A 22,532-nucleotide genomic window follows, 5' to 3' on the forward strand; every position below is an offset into this window, starting at 1 on the left:
CATAGACCAATATTGCACATTTTGCACATGTATCTGGCTCTATGAGGTTTCCTCCTTAAGCTACAAAATGTATACCACCAGGATTTCAATTTATTGGCATATGTTCTGTGTTTTTTTAACACTTTTCATCTGGCACATGAAGTTTGTGGTTTTCTACGTTAATAGAAAGCTTGGTCTATTTTACTTTAGTACAGATTGTTTCCCATTTGTATCATACTGCAAATATCCATCATTAATGATTTAAGTATTTTTAAATTGGGCTCACTTTCTGGAAGCATCTGATACATAATGAAGGTTTTATAATGGTTATAAGGTACTTTCTCCCTCCTTTCAGCATGCCTTCGTGGCATAACAGCACACTCTGTGCATATCGAGAAGTACAGGTTCAAGGCTCAGAGAGGGCACTGCTCATTTTTTCATGTACTTCAAAAACTCCTATTTATCTACAGTGGGGCCTGAACTAAAACGGTGGTAGATAATGATGCTTCACCACCAGGATAACCCCTAAATCCCAGTTATCCTTTAAAAGGGGGAGTATATAAAGTATTTTCTCCCTCCTTTCAGAATGCCTTCGTGGTATAACGGTAACACACTCTGCATATATTCGAGAGGTCCAGGGTTTAAGTCCCGGCAAGGGCATTGCTCATTTCTTCAGTTTTCTGACATTAAAAAAAATCCTTCTGTCTTTACATGGTGTTATCAAAAAATCCTAATGTCTTTTTACATGGTGACATCAATAAAATGAAAAAATTCAATGCCACCATTTTTTACTCATTCTGTCAATTTCATATAAGCTTTTTAATAGCTCAAAGTAGTCCACATAGCCTATTATTTTTATTATAATTGCCTTTCGACACAATTTGAATGGATAATTATTATTACCCTTTGTATCTGAACTTGCTTTTTGCCCCTTTCCTTTCTACGGTTAAGGGAATAACAGGATCTACTAGACTAGATAAAATGGTAACACATATTTTGTCTTTCCCTTTTAGACAAGCTATTTTGTCATCACTTAATGCACAGTCAAGGTCACCCTGTTTTAATTTCTTATCTTCCATCAGCATTTTGGGATACTTTTTTCCATTTATATTTACAGTTCTACAACAAAATACATTTTTTGTTTATAAAAACTTTAAAGGTTCATAAGATGCAAAAAAATTGCCAATGTACACCCTTTGATTTTTACCATACAAGGGCTCACTTATTATTTTTACCACTCTTTCACTGAGCCTCTAGAGCACTGTGAAGATCAGATATTCAGAATGCTCTACTGGCTCAGTAGTCCTGCCTTGAAACCACAAAGCAAATGCCACACATATACACAGGTTGTTCATATTCACAGTTTAATTATTGCAAAATTTTATTATTTATGATATAAATGATGATGTGAGAATAACTTTTGGAATTTAAAGTTGTTTATGCCAATAAAAGGAAGTTGTCTCATTGAAAAAAGAATTTTAAAATGCATCTGATTTTAAGTACCAAGACCTGAAAAATGTGTGGTTCTGCGGTCGTTTTGCATTACTTAGAGGTAAAAGGTAAGTAATCAATCCGTTTTCACTCAACAATTTCAGAAAGGAGATGGGGGGGGGGAGAAGATTTTGAAAATTGGTGGCTTCACGGCACAACCACCATTTGCCAAAGGGTTAGTTAATCAAAAACTAAAGTATAAGAACATTTTCTGAGATTAATGAAAACAGTGCTTTGGGTTATAATCTTTTGAAGGTTTCCAGAAGACAAATATAATCAGAAGACCTCTTCCAGAACAGCTTTTTTAAGGGAACTCTGTAAAGAAGTTTTCTATGAGTTGCATACGAATTTAGCAAAAATGCATAGTAGTCGTAATCTCATACGGAGAACTTGCCATTTGGAGGTTTACCAATTGGTTCTAAACACTGTAAAGTTACAGATGAAAAGGAAAGCTTTGTAGATAATGGTTCTAAATTTGGATGCAACTAGTTTTTAATCAAGGATTTCACCAAGATCATTTGGGACTGAAAGAGACAAATGAAAACAAAACATCAAAAGTAAACATGAAAATATCAGGATCGATTGCTTTTGGAATTTACAAGCATTCTGGCAAGCAGTATATCAACGAAAATAACACTTCCTTCATTAAATGCCCCTTGGGAACATCCTATTCAACAACCAATGGGGCACAGCCAAAATCATCAACAAATTCTGGTGTAAAAGTAACCTTCAAATCAGAAACATACTAGAAATTGCCGTTAAGCCAAGCTATTACAGAGAACTATATTTTAATCTATCATACATTTGAACACTAATTCCGAGAAGTACAATCATCCTGCGCAAAGTAACTTTGCAGGAAACAACAATAAAAGAATAGGAAACTGAGTATCCATTCCAGTTTCAGCTGAGAAATCTGACAGGTAATCCCTGAAAGCTCTCCTTTTATTAATGTTTAAATCTGGTTTTAGGATGTCACCACAGAACGCAGCTTTTTGATTTTTCAATGTGTCTTTGGCACACACAGCTTATTGATATGGATCCAGCAGATGGTGTTCAAAAATGTATATTAAGGCCTAAAAACACAAGGACTATATTAACATCTTTGCTATTACAAATTAAGTTACTATAATCTACAGAAATAATGTCAACAAGAACTTATACCCATAAGCATTCAAGATTAAAAACAGAACTTCAAAAGCAACTTGAAAATTGTTAAATGGTAAGAAGAAACTTCATTCAAATTAACATAACAGGCAACAAAAAGACATGGCTAAATTGGTATTAGAACCTTATGCTATATACCAAAAGTTGAATCCAAATATTCCTTCTCCTATCGTAACAATTTCTTAAAAAATAATGATAAAGATTACCATAGCAATAGTAAAAGCCAAAGAAAACGAATTTCCCAGAAAAGCAAGATGCGTAATAGTCTTACAAGGTATTTCTCTCCCACTTTCCCAGTGTGCCTTCATGGTGTAGTGGTTCTGCATGCTGGGCCAGTATTCCAGAGGTCCATGGTTCTATTCCCAACGAAGGAGTTTGCTAATTTTTCATCACCCGGCTTCCAAAAATATACCTAATGTTTCTACAGTGGCACCGGAACTAAAAGGGTTGTGGATGATGACTCTCTTCACCCAGGATTTGGCGATTGGGTCCCCTAAAAAACCCAGTCGCCCTTTAAAAAGGGGAGTATATAAGGTATTTCTCTCCCACTTTCCTAGCGTACCTTCGTGGTGTAGTAGTTCTGCACACTGAGCCGGTATTCCAGAAGTCCGTGGTTCGATTCCCGGCGAAGGAGTTTGCTAATTTTTCATCACTCCAGCTTCCAAAAATATACCTAATGTCTCTACAGTCTATCTAAAAAGGATTTTAGACAGCCCAAAACAGAATGCCAAAATGTTGTTAATCTTAAAGACTTAAATTCCTATGCATATTAAGATCCTTTCCAAGGACTTTCAAAAATAGAAAATGCTATACAAATTATTGGAAATATGATAACAGTTAATAAGAACATCATGGATTTTCCTGTATCCGTCATTAGAAAGAAAATTACTTTTTCAATATTTAAATAAGAAAACACTTTTCTATGAATAAATTTAATATTTGGAAAAGAAAGTTCATGACCAAAAAGAAATCAAGGTATACAAGGATTGATAAAAGAAGTGAAACAGACATCACTGATAAAGAATTGAAATAAATATTTACAGGATACTAAATATTTTGTTGGAGATGGTAACTACAATCTACTACTGTGTCTCAGAATTGCTGACTATCCTGATATAAAATACTACCTTTCTAACATTAAGCTTCATCAAGATTACAATATGCCAAAACTTTGCATACAGATCAAAACACATAAAGAAAATAAACCAGCTAGGTCTTGCATAAAAAGTAGATTTTTACCTCGGGAAAACTGATGTAAATGTCTGCCAAGCTATGCTCAACTTTCATAAGACAATAGACAAGAGTGCATTCTACAAGTGAATTTCATGCACAATTCCTAAAGCAATCCAGTCATTACTGGATTGCTGGTCACCATTGATAACCACGTTCGCCATTGATGCTAAAACTTTGTCTCACTCTGTCTCTGTTTCATGAAAACCTTCATTGAAAAACTAAGAATTATACTGAAATTTATTACCAGCAACTATGGAGTATCACATTTCATCGATAACTATTCAGCAAACCTCCAAACAGCAAGAATATCACTTCAAGGGACAGTCAATGCCATTCATTTGATTGCCTATTTATATGCAACAGGCAGAAAATTTTGTTTCACTGAATTCCCCTCCCTCCCCAAAAGAAAATTTTAGGAGAGTTATATTGATGATAACTTTGCCTTGTGGAAACCTTCAGAGAACAAATGCAAAACACTTAATTTATCTCAGGAAATGTCCTAACCTACAACTTCCAACACAGAAGTAAATATTAGCACAATCAGTTCCTTGATGTCTTGATTTTAAGAAATGGTGACAACCTCCAGACTACAAATAATTCACTAACAGCCCAAAGATAACTCTATGATTCTTGTTTCATCAACAAATGCTTTTATTTTTACTTAAAACAAGCCAAAGAATTTTATTCCATACTAAGATTCTATGAAAATGGGTATAACTGCATGATGCAGACAATAGTAGGCCTTCCGCCTTTCTTGCAAAACCTATCAGGAAAATTCACAGATAAACTTCTGCAGTTATTTTGGAAAAAGTAAAGCTTCTATCAACACAATAACCAGACAGAAACAAATTCATTCATTGGAATATTACCATTAACCCATCATTTCATACATCAATTCTGTTTTCAAAAGATCTGGACACAAACTAGACATAACGCCAGCCCCATCTATCTGGAAATTATACACAATGGACAAACTGGATGCCAGCATAGCATACACGGAAGTTGAGTACATCATTCTCAACTGCATGGAAGATAAAAACACAGAAACTCAATATATCTGTCCAATATCCAGAAAATTATCAATAAGAATTGCTGAGTATAAAGCAATATTTACAAACTTTCTGCCAACTACTTCAACCAAAACTGCACATCTTTGGTTATATGCTTCTTGGAACATTCAAATTTAACAATTTAATAAAAAAGAGCTAAAATCAACAAACCCCAACATAAAAGTAGCCTTAAAATCAAAAAGTTGCTGGAAACTGCCATAAAACTATGTTGCAATAGAGACCTTCCTCTCAATATATTAGTGATGGCGAACCTATAGCACATGTGCCACTGTCAGTACGCAGTGCTTTATCAGCCGGCACATGACTAAAATATTACCTCCTTAATCAATAATCACAATAAAATGATACTATGTAATTTAAGTAAGTGAAAAAGGACAGGATTATCAACAGCTCACTTATATGGTCTGGCATAACAACGTTATGCTTTTTATAGATTTTTCACAACACTTCAATGTACTGAACAAGCAACTGCAGGGCTTGGGAAAAGCGGCAGAAAGGATTCCTTGCGATATAAAAACATTCGAAAAAGAAAACTGCATGTTTTTGAAAGAGATCTTGCAAGTGGACAGCTGAAATATTTTCCAAAGCTAAAGATGCATCTAGAAAATTCTCTACAATTTGCCCACAATCCTTCAAGTCATCAAGAAATCCACAAGGAATTTTCGAGCATCGTAGCAGCTGCAAAGGATAATTTTAATACGATTTCTACAGTTCCGGCAGATGGCAGCAAAAATGTATTTTTCATACTTCTCCACATAAATCTAACTTTGAAGAACTTGATCTTTCTTGCTTACAATGGTTAGATCTTGAAAATCTGGAAATGGAGCTATTGGAATTTCAAGAAAGCTAGCTATATGTGGAAAAGAAAATTCTCTGATCTGCGTGCAAAGCTTGAGAAGATGGAGTGTAAAAAGATCACACAGGACAACACAATATATAGTTATGAATATGAAATCCTTAAAGCATGAAATTCTCTGCCAAATACATTTAAATCAATGAAAACACTTGATCACTTCAGTTCTCTATCCACATTTAAACAGGTTGCCTGCCTTACACTCGGATATTGTAAGACCTTCATTTAATTATTTCAGGAAGCCTCTTTTGATCAAATATTTAAAACATGTTAGCTACTCCTCTTCCTTCCAAACAACAGTTGTAAGCAGTTTTATATTAGGTTTTTAAATCTTAGCTTTGTTGCTGCGAATTTTAGTCTACTTTATACATGAAATTTTTGCAGATATTAACATTTCAAAAGTCTTCTTTCTCATTTTCCTTTATGACCCCCTTACAGCCTATAAGATAGCAAATACTGTTGATTTATCTGATGACAACTAATGAATCAGGCTGCACTGGTTATGTTTTGATGCCAACTTTATATATATAGATGCAAGATATAACAAAATACGATAGCTGCTTTAAAAATAATTGGCCATCTCACAATTAACATTCTAGATTTGGTGTTATCCCCCTAAATTAATCTTTCTCCAAAATTCGAGATTTATCGACATCATGTTATGCTACTGGAAAAGAACAACTAAAACTAATACAGTACAAAGTCCGTAATCCGGACTCGTCGGGACTTTGGCGATTCCGGATTAGGGGTTTTTCCGGATTATAGATCATCAATTTAAATCTGGTCAGATGGCATACAGAAATTATACAATTAAAAATATGAAACTGTAATTTATGAAATAAAGAGAAATGATGATCTAAAGGGTTTCAAAATTTACAAAAAAAAGCTTACTATTTGTTTACTTTATTAAACATTTCTTTCAGTGTAAGTTGTTTAAGTTGCTAAAATGCCTTAGAATCAGTAAAGATAATTTTAGCCTAGCTTATACCGTCAGTTATACATCAAATGTGCATGCGTAAAGCGTACAAAAAAAAGTTTATGGCTTTGAGGTCTGCATTATAGATCATTCCAGATAATGGACGTCCGGATTATGGACTTTGTACTGTATTATCCAATCATAGCTGGTCTTCTCCCCCCAATTCATCTGTTTTCCCAAATTAGAGATCTTTCGATGTTATGTAATGCTACTGGAAAAAGGCAACTAAACTAATATTAACCAATCACAGCTTGTCTCTAGAATTGCACATACTTTGGTATAAATACCTCTGATGAGCTAATTACATCATTATTCTACCGCATTATTCTGCTAGCTTCTACCTTGTTGATATCCCCTCGCTTTGCTTCTCTATAATGCCTGCATCATTTCTTATTAAAAACTAATGTACATAGATATTTATGATATTCAATTAAGACTGAATCATATAAATGTATCGGATTTTGTTATGATTGGATAAATATCTACAGAAATGATTTTATATGCATGGAAATAAAGAATGGAAATTCTTCAAGTTCATATTTTTTTATCTTCATCTGTAAGCCTTCACCAGAAGCCACAACGACTGCAAGCTGATTACTCTTCTATGCCTCCAAAAACATTACATATAATTAAAAGTTGACATAGGATTACTGTTTAGTGCGGTAAATACTCCAATGGACTCCCAAAAATTTCCAGTCACTAGACTGCGGAAAAAATTAGAAATTTGATTTAATACTGTGTGTTCAAGTTTATCCATCTCTGCAATATGATGAAGACAGAGTGTACTCTTTCATCCTTTTTCGCCGGGTACACAAAGTGATGTTTTGGCATGAAAATTCCAAGTGATTAATTCTACTCAACGAATTGGTGTGCTAAAATGTGATGTCCATATCTCAACAGTGTTTATAGTGAAAAAGTGTCATCGAGTGTGCTTTTTTCGACAGTTACACAACACGAGTGAAATTTGAATGTTTCTAATAATGTGTGTGCCCATACCAAGTGCTATGTGTTATACGTGCAAAGTGATTCAATATTCAAGATTGGTGCTTCAAATTTGGGTTTTCCACGTGCAAAGTGACTATCGGTGCTTCAAAAAAATTTTTTTCAAATATTGGTGCAAATTCATCAGGAAAAAGTAAAAATTAATAATGGAAACTCGATTTCAATCAAAAGCAAATGCATAAAAACTGAAATTGTGACAATTACTAGCAATAAATTTCAGTGTGCCATCTTTGATGGCTCTAATAATGATATACACATTCATAATTTTGTTTATTGTTTTGAGAAAAAGTGCCAAACTAAAAAATACACACAATGATAAGTCTTTACTTTTTCCAGAGTGCCTACAAGGGCCCACCAGCGGCCGAGCGGTAAAGTCGCTGAACACTGGTAGTTCGGTCCGAGGTTCGAATCCCGCGAACGGGCTGGCTGCATGGGCGTTTTCGTGGTTTTCCCCATGTGTAACGTGTATACGAGCCAGTTTCCCTTAGAAAGTCCTCCACGAAAGGCATTCCTCCCCTTAGGCAGATAGCCCTCGTGTGCTTTGCCATAATTAAATACACCAAAAACACACCAGAGTGCCTACATGGCATTTTGGTTAATCTTTGGATTATGGTACCTTGCGATTTTTTGGCGACCAACCCTGCTACAGCAACCTGCTAGTTTTTGTTTGGATGCCATTTTGTTTTCATGAAGTAAAGGCATGGTTTTTTTTTTTTTTAACTCAACATTTTTTTCTAACAATGTGCTAGCCAAATTACGCTTATGCTAGGACTTTCATGGAACAGAAGTGCTTAATCATGACGAAGATTAGGTGCGAAATTGGGAGAAAATGCAGAATCGGAAACTGCTTGCCACGTTTTTAAGAATTGCACATACACGGTATCCATGTACACGTCGACCTATTTTCACTTAAAAAAACATCCCAGAATTGCACAAAAATGGCATTGCGCACACTCTTGACTTTATCCATGTACACTGCTAAAGTCCTAGCTAGTAACCTTTATCGCCTTACCAAAATGTAGCCAAACTACCCGTTACCATATTCCAAAGATTATCCGGCATTTTTTCTCCATGAATGTGTCGAGTTAGAATGGAAAGAAATAAAAGATAAATTTCTTACATATTTTGCCCACGCAGAAACTATTACTTTTAACCCGTTCAGTACGGGCCTGTCATATGTGCATCAGCAGTGAACATTACCTCACGGCCAGGTGTGTCATATTTGAATCGCCATTTAATTCACTCTATCGGCCGGGTGTACCAGATTTGACTTTTTAGATAGAACGTTTAATTAATATTTTTTGTTGCCACTAGATGTAGCTGTATGCCTATTATGGGGAAATATATCGAAAGTTTTACCTTCATTCCTATGCAATGATTTTTATTTTTGGTATTTTGTTTCGGAATGAGAGTGAGATTTGTGGGTGAGTGTTGAGCAATGTAATGTCTCTTTAACTGCATCATTTGATATAAACAAATGCACGTACTCTCGCTGCATTGAGGTACTTTTTATTTTTATTTCTACAATATAGTGGGATAGACGTTCTATCATGAGAGATTTTTTTTAATTACTCTTAGACTTTTCATGCTTTAAGATGACTATTTTTAATCATCAGTGAAACATATCTTTTTTTAATGGCAAACAAAAGCAGTATCTAAACTTAGAATATACACAATCGCTAGTTCGTTAATGTTGAGTAATGCAACGGCTCTTACTGCATCATTTTATATAAACAAATGAACATGCTCTCGATGCTCCGGCATACTTTTAATTTATTAATTTTTCTTATTTTTATTTTTTATCGGTTATAGTGGAGTAGATGTTCTATCATTAGAGACTTCATTACTCTGAGTTTTCCGGCATTGAGACGAATATCTTGTATCGCTTAGTAAAAAGTCTGTTTTTTTTAAATGGCAAAATGAAGCACTATCTGACCATAGAACATATAAAAATGCTACATGAGTCAAATTTGCTGAGTAAAATAGCAGCAGATATTATATTCCTGTGACTAATGCAACGTTGGACTTTGTGTACACCCATGTTTTAAAGAATATCATACACTGTCTATTTTGAAACATTGCTTACTTTTCGTTGTTTGCTCGTTGAATTTTTATGAAAGGCAGTTTTAATATTTTTAATTTTAATTGTGTGTTGTGTTAAATAAAATCTGCGATTTTTTGGATATTTTTCCATATATATTTATTTGTGGGATAAGGGGAAAATTATATTATTCTAGAATGGTATTTTATAAAATTGTTAAGGAAAATATAATAAAGGCTTAAAATTAATTCTGACGACTACCTGAATGTTTTTCTTATAATGTACCCAAAATTGGATGACAAATTTCATTTATACGAATTTTTTTCCAAAGTTAGGCGTAGCAGCATAAATTGCCTGTTCCCACAGGACGACGCATCCGGTTAACGCACTGTCCTAAGAGAACGCTTCACTAACAGAGGTGCCCGTCACGAACGGGTTAATGATTTTGTTAGTATTAATTATTCTAAATTAAATGACATTGAAAAATATTTTAGAGAAAAACTGAAATATGGCACGAGTCTAAAATTAAATTATCAACTTACAATCGAAGCATTAAACCAAGGCCTTCCTGAGCAACAGAAAATGTTGCTCACTGTTCAAAATATTATTAAAGCACAAGAAGTGACAGCATACACCCTCTTTTCCCCTAAGAGCACCCCTAACACTTCCCTAAAATTTTCCTTCTTTTATTTGTTACGAGATTCAACTATGGCCATGACACTGACTTGGGTTTTCCTATCTTCTTTACCAGTCATGAGCCTCTGGCCATAATTTGGCACAGAAGTGCTACCACACACACACACACACATACACACATTAATTTTTAAATAAATTTTTTCTTTTTCTTTCTTCTTATTGTAGGGTAACAGTTAATTATATTTTTTCAAAAACTTAAAAAGATTAACTTGATTACACAAGTTATTTGTCACAAATTTCAGTCATAATTTTGTATAATGTTACATTTTTATCAAGTAATATCAAAAACTTAAGGAAAAAAAAACTGACAATTGTACAATACCAAAAACCAGTTACCTTGTCTAAGGAAAGGAGGTTTTTTGATCTATTGTAGTTAAGCATCCCTCAACCATCCACAAGATGGTACACTGATTTTGTTGGAGAGGACATGCCAAATTAATCATCAAGGTATTATTGTATATTCCATAACATTATGTTTTTATATTTAATTTTCTGTTGTATTATGTATGCGTGTCTACAATAAGAAGAATTTATGCAATTAATTGTAAAATTGAGTATTATATTTCACTGAATGTAAAAATTCATTTTACTGAATATTAAAGTTATTAATATTTTCATACACAAAAATTAAATTTTAAGAACGCTATGAAAGTATCTGAACATTTACCTAGTGGAACCACTTTCATCAAGAGACTACTCAAACAATTTTCATTGAACATTCAAAAAGACATTGGACCTTTTTTTTTCAAAGGAATTAAGGACTTTTAAAATTATATTTGTTCTAATTTATTAGTTAATTTAGAAATTATATTGTTATTGCAATAATTGTAAATAAGTTGTTTAAGCATTACATAATCTATGTATGAGAAAGGTCATGAATAGGCAAACCATCTGGCTATACCCTTGATGCTACTTCATGTCTTTCCTCATATGCTAAACTTTCTTTTGCTTCACTCATCCTTTTCTGCCACCCTGCTCCCCCGACGTTTTGTTTGAAGAGGGAATATGTAAGATATAACAAAATCCGATAGCTGCTATAGAAATAATTGGTGATCTCAAAATTAGCATTCTAGATTTGGTATTCTCCACCTAAATTCATCTGTTTTCCCAAATTCGAGATCTTTCGGTGTTATGTAACACTACTGAAAAAGGGGCAACTAAAACTAATATTAACCAATCATAGCTTGTTTCTAGAATTCTTTGGCGAGCTAATTAACTTATTATTCTCCTCACTTCTCTAAAATGTCTGCATCATTTCTTGTTAAAAAACCAATGTACATAGAAATGTATCATATTTCATTATGATTGAATCATAAAAATGTATCATATTTCATTATGATTAAATCATAAAAATGTATTAGATTTCATTATGATTGGATAAATATCTACAGAGATAATTTTATATGCATGGAAATAAAGAGTGAAAATTCTTCAAGTTCATGCTTTGTTTTTTTCATCTGTAAGCCTTCAGCATAAGCCAACAATGACTGCAAGCTGATTCCCCTTCTATGCTTCAAAAATATTAAGTATATAACTTCAATTCTTTGGATAAAGTTCTCTTTGCTTAAAGGTAAAATTTTGATTTTAATTTTTCAGTTAAGTATTTTATTATTTCACTTGCATTTTCAATTCTTTGGATAGATTTCTCTTAGTTTAAAGGCAGAGTTTTGATTAGAATTTACTTTCTTTTTCCTTGCTTTGGGGAGGGGACAGAATTTTTGGTCCCCTCCCCAAAGCAAGGAAAAAGAAAACTATTATAATTAAAATACATTGGAATGGTTCATCAGCTAATTCTGGATACAGAAAAGCAAAGATATTTTATGGAAGAGAGATTTCAGTTCATTTCAATGTTCCTCCTCCTCCTGGAAAAGTAGCATTGGGATTGATTGAATTAATCTTTTTTTACATTCTTTATTCTTTAAACTTCATTATTTGAATTGGGGTATTACTTGTTTGAAGTATTTTAGTTTTAACATTTATTAAATTCTTTTTTACATTTAGAGGATTTTATAAAATTTATTACTTATGAATTTCAATTTTTGGCCTTCACGAAAAACTGGTTCTAAATTTCTTAGTTTATGTCTTTACTGATAATCTATCTACACAGAATTATTATGTCTGTGTGTGTATACATTTCATTTTAAAAATAAATTACAAATCTCAGCCTTAACCCTGCAGTATCTTCACATCAAAAATCTGTGTATATCGATATTGTTTTTAAGCATCAAATTCTAAATTGCACAAATTAGAAAAACTTACCTTGATTAGGTGTGAATGTTCCAGCTGAGGAATTTGATGTAGCTGTAGAGGTTGAAGGATCAAAAGCATTACTACGCACAAGAGCTTGTTGGTGAAGCGTTGATGACACAGTATGACTGGACTGGTGTGTCGTATATGGAGGTTGTCCAATGTGTGGAGAATATGTGCTTGATGGTGATGTTTTTGATGCATGACCAAGAACTGTTACATGAGATGGACTTGCTCGTAGAGGCAAGGGACTGTGACTACGGCTATAGGCAGCTGATACCTTATCAATTTGTGACATGGAATGAGCTGGAACTGGTGACATGTTTACATGTGAATTTGAGCTATGATGGTTTGGTGAGGTAGATTTACACTGGTTTGAAATAGGTGGGGATGTGTTTGCCATGAATGGGCTCAGGGAGGTAGCTGGAGCTTGAGAACTTGGCTTCCATGGGCCTTGTATCTGAAACAATTTCATAGCTAGTTGAAAATCAGGAAAAGATATCTTAAACGATTTTACTAAGTTAAAAACAATTAGATACATGTTATGGATTTTCAGTGAAAATAATTAGATTTATATTAGCTGGATGCCCACATCAATTTCAATAACTGGTACTATTTAATTTATGTTTGATATTAATTAATCTGTGCTTGATGAAAAAAGTCAAAACATATGGTATGTTTTCTATTGAATCAAATGTCAATTACTCAGCTGTAATAAAAAAAATGAATGAAGAAAATAAAAAATTAAAAAAAAAATACCACATAATAATCTACAGCTCAAGTAATACACTACATTAAAATCTGGCACTGAAATGCCATTACACATACAATAAAAATTTTATGTTCTAAATTCAGCTGGAATGCCATCCTACATACAATAGAAAATTTATATTTTAAGTCATTTCTCATTGGAAGCACTTAGAAATGATTCAATCTGTATTTGGAACAGAGAATATCTGGGCTCATCCAAAGTACAATGCACCAAAAGTTTCTTTCCTACAATTTTTCACAGAATAAAAGATAAATTTTCGTCAGATTTAAAGTAATTAAATTTTTGACTGACAGAAGCAATTTTAAGTGCTATTTAAAGTGTTTTGTGCAGCTGTGAGAACAGTGGCAAAGATATTTCCGGCAACTTTAAATGTGCCTGTCTCTATCTCGGCCACCAATATTTTCTGAACTTTTTCAGACTAAAGAGACAATTTCTGCTTTTTGGAATTTCATTCTCAATTTAGATTACATTGTCTTTACTTTATTCTTTTTTTTTATTATTATTATTCATTCCTTTATTTTTCATAGTTTTTTTACACATTTGTGGGAATAACAAAATAAATAAAACTTACTTGTGCAAGCCTCGTGGTATACTTTGTGAAACATGAGGAGTTGAAATTAGAGTTTAAAAAAAAAATTTTCTGAATCACCTATTCATGTAATCTATGTGCAGCCAAATAAATAAAATTTCTGACTATCTTAGTTCTTGTTAGAGGCCTGCAAAAACATATTTCAAGTCTTGGATCAAGTAATTTAAGTTCTGCTTCTTTCAAATGTTAATATTAACAACAAAAACGTCTTGATAAACTTAGAATTCAGAAAGTTTTTTTTTAATGTGAAAAAAAAATATCTTTCTGCTCTAGTTAAAGACTCTAATTCCAATCCATCTTTGCTTTTAGCCTTTAAGGGTTTAAAGAAACTATGTTTCAGTTCTCATTTCATCAATTGATGGCGCTAATAGTTTTAGCTCCTCTCCAGCCATTCTTATCTTATCTAATCACTATATCTTATCTCATTCATTTGCGTTTTGGCAGCTGAGGATGATGGTTTGGTAAAACCATCGAAACTAGTCCTCTGAAAATTAGCAAATATAACGCTGATTTTTGTTGTTTGACTTTCAAATTAATACTTGTTTGGAGTGTTATTTTATCTTAGATAATAGTACCTTTCTAGAATGTATGCCAGACTTTGAGAATGGAATTTGACATGCAGAAAGCCACTGTCTTGTATATTTGGGACTGTCATGGAATGCAATAACAATGCAATAACAAATTACAGGTGACTGAATAATTAACTGTTTGCTACTGACAGAATGGGGAGAACCCTAACACCTCTGTTAACTTACCCAATAACTAATCTGCATCAATATTCTTGAAAAGAAGACTAAGGTGTGGTAAACTTACCTGACAACTTTTCGATCATTCGACAAGGATCTGCTTCTACCTTTGCCCGTAAGACATTATCAGAAGATACTGGTCTTCCTGAACAAAGCAAGATGCAAAGACCAAAATTACCTGACTTTAACTTAGCAAACCACCTCTGACATTTATGAACATCTACTGTAGCTTAATGAACATCACAAATGTTTTCTGTAGCTTCTGTTGCATTATAACTTACCCGATATAAAAAAAAAAAAAAAAAAAAAAAAAAAAACATACAATGTCAAACACATAAATCTTCTGATTTTTTTACTAGTAATTTCAAACACAGGGATTTAAAAAAAAATCAAATTTACCTGTAAAACAACACAGAAGTCACTGGCAAAAATATCTTGCACAAATTCGGGATATGAGGCCAATTGATCAGCATTAAACAATTGTTGATATGCCCAAATGTAACATTTAAAGGACAAAAGAATAAATCATCCCCTAATTTGAAATGCTGTTACAAATTCCATCTTTGAAGCAAGATTTTCTCATGATAAGAGATAATAATTCAATACTCAGAAAAACTATACAGTACAAAGTCCGTAATCCAGACTCATCGGGACTTCGGCGATTTATAAGCATTGAGGTATCATTTATATAAACATCAAATCATTCAGCATGGCTGCTAACTAGCTCAGTAACATACCCATACAATTAGCCACTATGGTTAGTTACCCTTCTTTCTTTCTTTCTTTATTTTTAATTTCCATTATTGACTAACTATCCTCTACATATTTCACACTGATCTTTCAAACAAATATTAATTTTAGTTTCATACACAATATATATTCATTCTTTTTCTATAACATTCATTTATTTATATTGGGTTTTAATGAAAGTTTCCCGGCACCACAAATATCACCTGCACAAACAGTTTGTGTTGGCAAGTTTAATCATATTTTGTCAAACGATTTTTGGCATTTGAGAGAAAGAGACTTGATTTAGAACATTTTTCTGTGAAATTTGTAAAAAATATCATTAGCATTAAGTACAAGTTATCCGAAACGGAACTATCTGTCTATTGCATTAGAACCATCATTTACTTCCAGTTCTGTTCCAAAAAGTCAGCTACAAAATGTCACCAAATCGTGTACAGCTCTAGGTACTAATGTTGTAGTATCATACGACACTGAAGATTTGGTACCGAAAGTTCAAAAACAAAGACTACGGCATTCAAGAAGCAGAGTGCTCTGACTGGCCTACTGATGTTGATGAGGCCTGCCTGTGAGAACTCGAGGAAGAAGATCAACATGCAAACCACTCAAGAGCTTATTAAGGAGTTAAGACGTTAGTGCCATGTCCATTTAGTCGGGCTATGTATCCCATAAACTTGACGTACAAGTTTAATAGTTGGATGCTGCATAAGCTGGTTCTGAGTTTATGTGAATAACAAATCAATTATTCTTAATTCAAATAGCCCTAAATTTAATATTTGGGTCTATGAGTATCATCAAGTAAATCCATTTTTAGCATATAGAAAGAAATTTTTGGTAAATTTTTCTTCGTCAAAATTTTTTAGCACATTTAACTTAAATCTGTAATCATCGCCAAGCATGTAATGTCAACTTGAAAGTTACCACCACATTCCTTTACTATTCAATTATTAACATAAAAAAATTGCGTAGGCATTGCTACATGAATCATTATTCCATTTGTCAAGTTTTGATAAACATGAGGTGATGAAAGGAAAGCATAATAGATAATGATTCACCAGGTTGGTGTCAGATTAATGATTATCTATGTGGAATGTTTTGGTTTGAGATGCATGCCAAGCAGTTATGCAGCAACAGAGCCAAATTATTGATCTTAAAAATTTATTTTAAAATGATAGTTTCTTCAATAACAAGGTATTTTATTTAGTGCTGAAGTAAAATTAAAAATCGGGACTTTCCACATATTTTATTATGTGCAGAGAGGGGAATCAAATGCGCATGCATAAAGTCTATGAGAAAACGTTGGTGGCGGTTTTGCAGTCCGGATTTTAGATCATTCCAGATAATGGACATCCGGATTTCACTCTGTACTGTATTTGGAAAAGGGTCAAACACTCAACACTACGGTATACAAGAGAGATGTTAGTTTGTGTTAATGCTGCTAAAATCAAGGGAAAATATTGTACCGAGTTCCTGTGTAAAAAGGTAATGTTCCATCAAGATAATGCAAGACCACATGTGTCTGCATTCACCAGCTGGACTCTTTACGGACTCAAATGGGATCTCTGGTCATACTCACCCTACAGCCCTGATATCGCTCCTTCAGACTTCAACTTTTTTCACACCTACAACTACATCTTGTTGGTGGTTTTTACCATTTTGCGCAGGATGTCAGAAATGAGGCTGATCGGTTTTGGGGCTTGTGGCCAATACATTTTAGAGCCAAAGGCTCTAAAAAACTACCAAGACATTGGCAGATCATCATAAATTTGGGTTGTGATTAATACCCGCACTAAAGGTACTGCTATCATTCCCCCCCTAACTTTATTAAAAATATTTTTTGGAAGCAAAGTTTTGTTACAACCAGATATTTCTAAATACATAAGAAACATATTTATTCATATTTCTAAATAAATAATGCATAAAAACTTTGAACTTCCCATACAAATTTTGTATGTATTTTAAGGTCTTGAATTCTTTTAAACTACAGAACTCCTATACTTTAATTTACAATACAGATCTCTTCATTTAATTTTATATGAGTATTATTTAGTTTTAAGATTAAGGGTATTTTTGCAGAAATCTTCCAACTATGGAACATTATAAAATATTTATTTTGCAGCAGTTATCTGCTCAAATGGAGAAGTGCCTTCACAGAGAACCTTCTAAGGGAAAATCAGCATAGTTATACTAATGTTCAAAATGAACAGAATTTGCATATTTTGTAAATCTTCTCAAAATGTACTGAATGAAAGGCAGAAATTATGCTTTCAAACAGAAAATGTACGTTTTTAGAATCAAATACACATGTGCGTGTGGGAAGAAAATTAAAGAAAAGAATTGTTAAACATGCACATGGCATTTTTTCACACTTCATTTGCATGCACTCTTCAATGACAGCTTTCATGTTGTTGTTTTTTTTGGGGGGGAGGGAAGTACTCCAAGATTTGATGAAATTCAAAAACAGACAGTTAAAATGAGTAATTACCAATGTTATGAGGCACAGGGGACAGTCTCAGATGTAGACTGCTAGAGAATTTACTGCAATGCCCCATGGAAATAATTTAAGGATATCGAATATGTAGAAAGAAAGCTTGGACAAAGTTATCCAAGAGCCGTGCTGGTAACAAAGATTGATATTCGTCCATTTCAGTGAGGCATAACAAATGCAACAGCCTTTTCAACTCTCTCATGACATTCATTTAACCACAAGAAGAAAAATTTTAATAGTTACTGTTTCCAGAAAGTTTGAACCAGTAAAGCTGAATCAGATTCTACATAGCCACATGTTCAGAAGAGGAGGTGTCAAGTAAATTAAACAGATGGACTTGTACTGCTATCCTTTGGAAATATTAACAAATATTTCTCAATACACTCCCCAAGAGTTCATCTAACCGAATTATACAATATTTTTATGAATTTTGTACATAAAAGATAACTGTAGTGCAATTATATGTGAAATTGTTGCATTTTTATGTGCAGCAGGAAAAATATAAAGAGACAAGCTATGCCAGAAAAGTATGAATACATTTGCATTATAATTTTGAAATGAAAATCATACTTTCATAAATACACCTATACTCTAATGAAGGCTGCTTTTTTCAAATTGAAAATTTTCTGCTGAAAAACATTCATGAAGGCTTCTGTCTTTTCCAACTGCAACCGACATCATAACAGTATAGGCAACTTTTTAAATGGCACACCCTTATAAAGCAGTCCAATCTGCAAAGATCACTATCCATAAAAGAATTCTGTGATCAAATGGAATTATATACATTGCATAACTAAAACCCTCCATACTTTATCATGCACCTACAGCAGAATTAAAAAGAAGTTACCAGGCTATTTAAAAAAGAATTTTTCATACTTCACACATATCAAAACTAATTAATTGCATATCAACCCTCCTCCGTATCATTCACAGTGCTAATTGGAAGCATATCTTTTTGCAAATTACTTTACAGGTATGCTTATTATTTACTATAACAAAAAAAGCAGAGCTAAATGCTTACATCTGCATGAAAGACTCTTAACTGACACTTCCAATAATTAACAATGAAAAAATTATCTTCCTAAACCAAATCTGTAACACAAGCAACAATGATTCTTATGATCCTTCATTACAAAGGGAAATGCGTGGTAAGAATAGTTTTAAATCAATAAGTTTTCCAAGACAGAAGAGAAACACACCAAAGTAAAACATAAAATTAGGCAAAGCAACAACCTTGTGTTTGGTGTAGATTTCAGTCAATACTCTATCAATTTTGAGGACAAACAGATACAAATCTCTCTTCATCAAAAGCAAATAAATCTGCAATCCATTTGCATTCTGAAATTTCTTTGCTCCTGATGAAGAGGGATCAGTAACTGTTTGCCTTTGAAATTGACAGAATTAGCTGAAATCCGCAAACACACAGTTGCTGCTCTGCCAATAAGTTTTTGTTCATTTTAGAGTTTCTTAAGGTTCCACAGATTGTTTCTGTCTTGATGTTGCAAACAGATGCCTTTTAATTAGGTCAAATATTAAATACTGTCATTTTAATAGTATTTTAGCATGTACTTCATAAAGCAACATACAGTTCTTAGCAAGTTTTCAAAGTGACATTTCACTTTTTGACTGTGTCAGATTTAAACTAGTTCCTCTGTTTTCTGTCTTGTGAGAATTTCTTCCTGAAAATTTTTTCTCCATATATATTTTGAAATAATTTCTTATTAAATTTTTTCTCTCTATATTCCTCTACTTAACTGCATTTCATGTGCTGCTTAATATTTTCACTAGCTGATTAGCACACAAAGAATTACTTATCCCTTATGCAACCTTTTAATTAGATAGTGCCACTGAAAACCTTTGTTCTGTTTGGAATTTTAATGCTTGTATTATTGCTTCATAAACATATTTTATGCATTTTGGAATTTTAATGCTTGTATTATTGCTTCATAAACATATTTTATGCATTATAAGGTAGTAATGCAGCTCGAAGTGTAAAGCTTGCTGGAACCTTTAGAAAACCAATAAGAATAAATCACAATAATTTCTATTTATTCACTTGAAAAATTATGCTACATAAGAAAAAAAAATACAAGAGAAACAAGTTTGAATTATATTACATTACAGGATTACCTTCAAATAACCATTCTGCATGAAGATTTCAATAATATCACAAAATGGCTAACAATTTTATGCAAGATGCAATATATTCTATTAACATATGAAACATGTCCAGGTATACAATTTTCTGTGTAACAGTGCAATGTAACAAACATACAAATCTCTTCTAGATATTTTCCATGTCATATGTTCCAATTATACGACAGCTGGGTAGTAATTTCATTTGCATTTTCATTGATCATACAAAGACAATAACCTTTTAAAGGAAGGATTCTTCTGTAAGAAAAACGTAAACAAATTCAATTGTATTCTTATTTTTGTAGTCTTTGGAAATGACGTGTACCGTAGTATATTTAAAATACAGAATTTTCAAGTTTGGTAATAAGTCTGCCATTTCAGTTATACATAAATGGTTTTACTACTATTTTCTAATTGTAGTTCACAAATTTTATGGCAGGGTTACCAAATATGGACAATGCAATGCTGTCTTCTATCTAAGTCTCAGTGTTTCTTTAAAGCTAAAACAATCCATTTCTGTTATACCATGTGACCATTACGTGCAAATTTTCCAGCTAAAAATTCACCACTGAAAGAAAAGATAAAAATGATAATGATGCTACATAACCAGATTAATACTTCTCACAGAGAAGCCCTCCTTTACTCCAAGTTATGTGCACTTACCCTCACCGTGTGCTCACAGAATACATGCACACCGTTTTCTTTCTCACAGATAACTACTGCTAGAGTAAAAAATCTGCACATGACAGGAACCATTCAATCTTACAGATTCAAATAAGTCATCTTTTTTGCAAACACATCTCGAACATTTAAACAGTTGCAAACATTATTAATAAATTCACTTTATGATAAAATACACTCAGTATTTTTACCGAGAAAGACAAAGGTACTGAGATTTTCATATGATACTTTCCAGTGGAAAGTAAAAGATACATTTTGATAAACACTGTTAGTATTCATAAAGCCCATAACATACCAGCTGATGATTATGTAAAAACACCCATTAAAATATTTTAGTTATAAAGCGTCTATATTCCCAAAAAGAATCAATGCAAATCAAAGCTCCTTCATTTAATAAATTTTACATATAAAAAAAACAGTTCTTAAAAATTCCTTCCCAAAACAAGACACTCAGACCCAGCTAGCTTTGTCGTAATCAAATGTCAAAGATGTCCTTCCTAGCGAAACATGTCAAATTCACATATTAGAAAATACACTCTTTAATACTTATTTGTAATATAAGCTCCTAATATCAGTACCTGTATTAAAAATAAAAGAATGTCCAAGTAACAAAAGGAAGTTTTCGGAAATAATAGTGAGCTAATAATTCGTACATATGTTAAATTTCACCTTCTGCTTAGAAATAGAACTGACAACATTTGCTAATAATGTAGTAGTAGTGTTTCCTGGCACAAAACGTTAATGATTATATGTGCCGAAACACACATAAAATATTCTTAAATACAAATAGGCACATTTGCTAATAAACAGCATGCTAGTAATGTGGGACTAAGATAAAGTACAGCCTCACTTATCTTATGAACATGAACTTTTAGACAAAAGTATTACAATTTGCTAATAGCTTATGCAGAATATCAACTGCAATTATAACACTATGAGAACATACAAAACAGTAGTTTTATATATAACAAGCAAAATTTTCACTTTGAGCTAATAATAAATTTTGTTTCCCAATACATCCTTAACAGAGCAAACAAAACAAATGGCAACAAAGCATGTGAATTCCACCCTTATTTTCTAAAAATAGTACTTTAACTCTTTTGCATCAGTAGAGGCCATAATCTGTTTCACTCGAAATACGCATGGAATTTCTCCCCCCCCCCAAGCCAAGTATAATGTTATAACACTAACAATAACCTGCTTAAGAGAAGTGATAACTTCTCTCTTGGAATCTTCCTGCAGTTTTACCACTGTGTGCAGTTTCCCCTTAGGACAGGATTGCAACATCAATAGCTAAACACTAACACTAAAAAAAGACGGAAGGTGCATTCAAATAACAGAACTATTTTCAGTCACTTCAAAAGAATGACTGCCATGTCATTTTAACAACTCTTAAAACCAATGAGCCATGCACTAAAATGATGGGGAAAAAAACCAGGTAGAAAATGATTCAGGCGTTTAGGTGACCTTCGGCCCAAATTGCCCAACCATTCAGACATAATGATTGGGCGTTTTGGGCGACTTTGATGTGAAAGAGTTAATACAATGTTAGGAATCTTAAATATTTCTGAACTGCATAGTCATAAATCAGTAAGGAATAGAAAATGGCATCACTTCAAAA

The 22,532-nt window shown here is 32.9% G+C and overlaps 1 protein-coding gene across 4 annotated transcripts in view; it reads right to left on the reverse strand.

Moving 5' to 3' along the window:
* The window catches only part of yem (yemanuclein), a 159,523-nt gene that overhangs the window by 18,069 nt on the left and 118,922 nt on the right, over positions 1-22,532 (reverse strand). For 2 of the 4 annotated variants that reach the window (XR_015038530.1, XM_035369953.2), the window contains exon 14: positions 12,765-13,212. The exons of 1 other annotated variant lie outside the window; for it this stretch is intronic. Coding sequence is in view for 2 of the 3 variants with exons in the window: in XM_035369953.2 (XP_035225844.1) it covers positions 12,765-13,212 (448 nt within the window). In the remaining variant the exon portion in view is untranslated. Of the gene's footprint in view, positions 1-12,764; positions 13,213-20,142; positions 20,489-22,532 lie in introns of those variants that run through there. One more of the 4 variants, XM_035369954.2, reaches the window with a different exon arrangement.

The sequence above is a fragment of the Stegodyphus dumicola genome, chromosome X1 (genome assembly GCF_044657685.1).
Source record: "Stegodyphus dumicola isolate Sdum_Otavi_A_Nest chromosome X1, ASM4465768v1".
NCBI classification, from domain to species: Eukaryota; Metazoa; Arthropoda; class Arachnida; order Araneae; family Eresidae; genus Stegodyphus; species Stegodyphus dumicola.